At 34.9% G+C, this 2,500-nt stretch overlaps 2 protein-coding genes across 2 annotated transcripts in view; one reads left to right on the top strand and one right to left on the bottom strand.

Moving 5' to 3' along the window:
- Pex12 (peroxin 12) overlaps window positions 1-1,179 on the top strand; it is a 7,379-nt gene extending 6,200 nt beyond the window's left edge. Inside the window, exons 7-8 of the mRNA XM_070125166.1 lie at window positions 412-500; window positions 727-1,179. Of these exons, the coding sequence (XP_069981267.1) occupies window positions 412-500; window positions 727-841 (204 nt within the window). The 3' untranslated portion in view covers window positions 842-1,179. The remainder of the gene's footprint in view (window positions 1-411; window positions 501-726) is intronic.
- A 420-nt stretch (window positions 1,180-1,599) lies between these two features.
- The window catches only part of LOC113827272 (isochorismatase domain-containing protein 2), a 6,549-nt gene continuing 5,648 nt past the window's right edge, over window positions 1,600-2,500 (bottom strand). Inside the window, exon 4 of the mRNA XM_027380170.2 lies at window positions 1,600-2,153. Within this exon, the coding sequence (XP_027235971.1) occupies window positions 1,940-2,153 (214 nt within the window). The 3' untranslated portion in view covers window positions 1,600-1,939. The remainder of the gene's footprint in view (window positions 2,154-2,500) is intronic.

Raw genomic sequence — 2,500 nt, 5'->3', positions numbered from 1 at the left:
GGACACCACATGTTCATGGATACTAGAACTGTGAAGTATTAAAACTTCTAGTGCACATTAATGATTAGCTGTCACTTGATTAATGTCAAATAAAAAAGGAGTAAAAAAATTGCCAGGAAATTTCTGATAAATATTTTTCCTTTGTCATTAACAATTTTTTTTAGGATTAGTATTTCTGTTCGTAGGTTGGTTATCTTTGAGTGGGCTACCCCATTTGTTTCACTTATACTCTATTTTATTATTTCATTTATTATTTGATTCAAATCTAAAATATCATTCTGTAAATATTTAAGGTTCCAGTCACATTTCATGCTAAGTTCTTAATTGCAACAGCCATGTGCGTTCATCTTGTACTGTCTGGCCATATTGACTGGCATATTGATTAATATTCTAAAACAGAAACCGATTCAGATTTCAGTTACAAAGAAAACCAGCAGCGTGAGTGAGTGTCCTGTATGCTTCCAGACAAGGAAACAAGATACAGCTCTTTCAGTGTCTGGGTAAGTCCTTTGCCAAAGTTACATGAACATTTTGTTAATCAGCAGTGATCATATTCTGTCTGTTGAATTTAGGGTAAATAGGTTAACGTAGATAGACAGGATTTACAGACATTTTACCAGTGTTACCGAAAACATTCTCTCCAAAATCCATAATTAAAGACACAGGCACAAACATACACACCAACATTAACATTGGTTGCTACAGGAATAATTCTTTTCTTTACAGGTACGTGTTTTGCTATGCCTGCATCCTCCCATATGTGCGTAGAGAGGGAAAGTGCCCAGTGACCGGCTATCCAGCTTCAACGGCCCAACTCATCAGAATATATCAGGAATTATAAAAGTTCTTCATTGTTGTTCAGTTTTGTGAATACTACTTTGTGTATATACTTTTATTGTGTACATAATTGTTATTTTATTTTATAGATTTAATAATTTCTGCAAGAACTGATCTAAATAGACATACTATGGAAAGGAATAACTTACAGTTCATACAAAAGGATATTGATATAATTACTGTTATGTGCTTATATAAGGTTTTACACAAATATTAGTAACTGTATATGATTAAGTGTTCTGTGATAAAAATTATCTGCTATGTTTTTTCTTATCTGCTTGTTTATTTTATGTATATGGTGCTTATTCAAGAAATAAATATGATTTATTTTGTTAAATTTTTTCCAACGTGTTTTACTCATATTTTACCTCGTGAGACCATGAGTAATAATATATGGGAAGGAAATTGGCTTCACAGAATGACTACAAAGAAGTGGATGCCAAAGAAATCATAAATAAGACATCTATAGATTCCGTAGGGTACTGATTATCTGCGTGCAAAGAATAGTTTGGATCCTAATCACCTGTGGTTTGAAGCTCAAAATTCCGAACACCAAATCAGTAAACTAGGTTAGTGCTGCGGTGCCTTAACCCACTCAGCCATTAAGCCCATCAAATCTGAGAAGCGATACTTAGAGAGTGGTAATAGAACTCTTATTTGATTTAAGGTATTTAATGATGTGAAACTGAGATCTTTGTTGATAGAGTGGAGTGTTTGCAAAATATTTATAATAAAAAAGGATGAAAAAATACATTTCATGGATAACTTACCCAAAGATTTTTATTTATCATGGAAAATCATTTTTGTCTCTTTTAATCACATGCTTCCAAGTACAGTATGTCATGAAGTTATATAAACCAAATCCTTGCTCCAATAATAGGACTTAAAATGTGATGAAGTAGCCAGAGCCAACTTCAAAAATCACAAAGAAAATCTATAAATGTTGATTTTTGTTTTACTAATATATATCTGTACAAGGATAAGGCAGGGATAAGTCGTTTTACCAAGAAAAATATCTGTACAAGGCAAGGATAGGCAATGCCCTCCAGTGAAGTGATGGAATGCACGCCATAACAAATACTGGAAAACACTATGAAACTTGTCAGAGCTTCGGACCATTAATGCTCTCTGTAATGGCTGTAACGAGGGGCTGCTGGCGGGCAGCGAGCAGTCCAGTGTCTGGTGCCGACTCCCAAATAATCTTCTGGAGCTGCTTGAATGAGGGGTGGGAAGAGCCCCCGGCCAGACCCAGGATCACAGACTCGCTTGTTGTCAGGAAGGCACCAGACTGTTTCATCCTCTCAAAAGCGTACATCCTGTGGAACGGGTTTTATATTAGTGGTCTTAAGTCTTTTGAGTTCAATCAGTCTATTCATATATTTCTCTCATTGCAGTTTATAACGAAAATAAGATATAACAACAAACCTAAGATCTGGCATATGTGTATTCAATATGTGTAACACTACTGTTCATAAAGATTAGGTTTGAGTATAATGTATGAGATTGAAGAAGAGGAAAGAAAGGTCAGTTTTTTTCTTCTGAACATGCATGAAGAAAGAATGTTGATTAAAACAATCATCATTCATGCATGTTGGTAACTCGAGGATCAAGAATGGGGATAAATAGTAGTCATAGTATATCACCCTGCTGCTGGGCACAGTGT

This window comes from Penaeus vannamei, chromosome 9 (genome assembly GCF_042767895.1).
Source record: "Penaeus vannamei isolate JL-2024 chromosome 9, ASM4276789v1, whole genome shotgun sequence".
NCBI lineage: Eukaryota > Metazoa > Arthropoda > Malacostraca > Decapoda > Penaeidae > Penaeus > Penaeus vannamei.
This window is presented reverse-complemented; position numbering and strand designations above follow the sequence as displayed.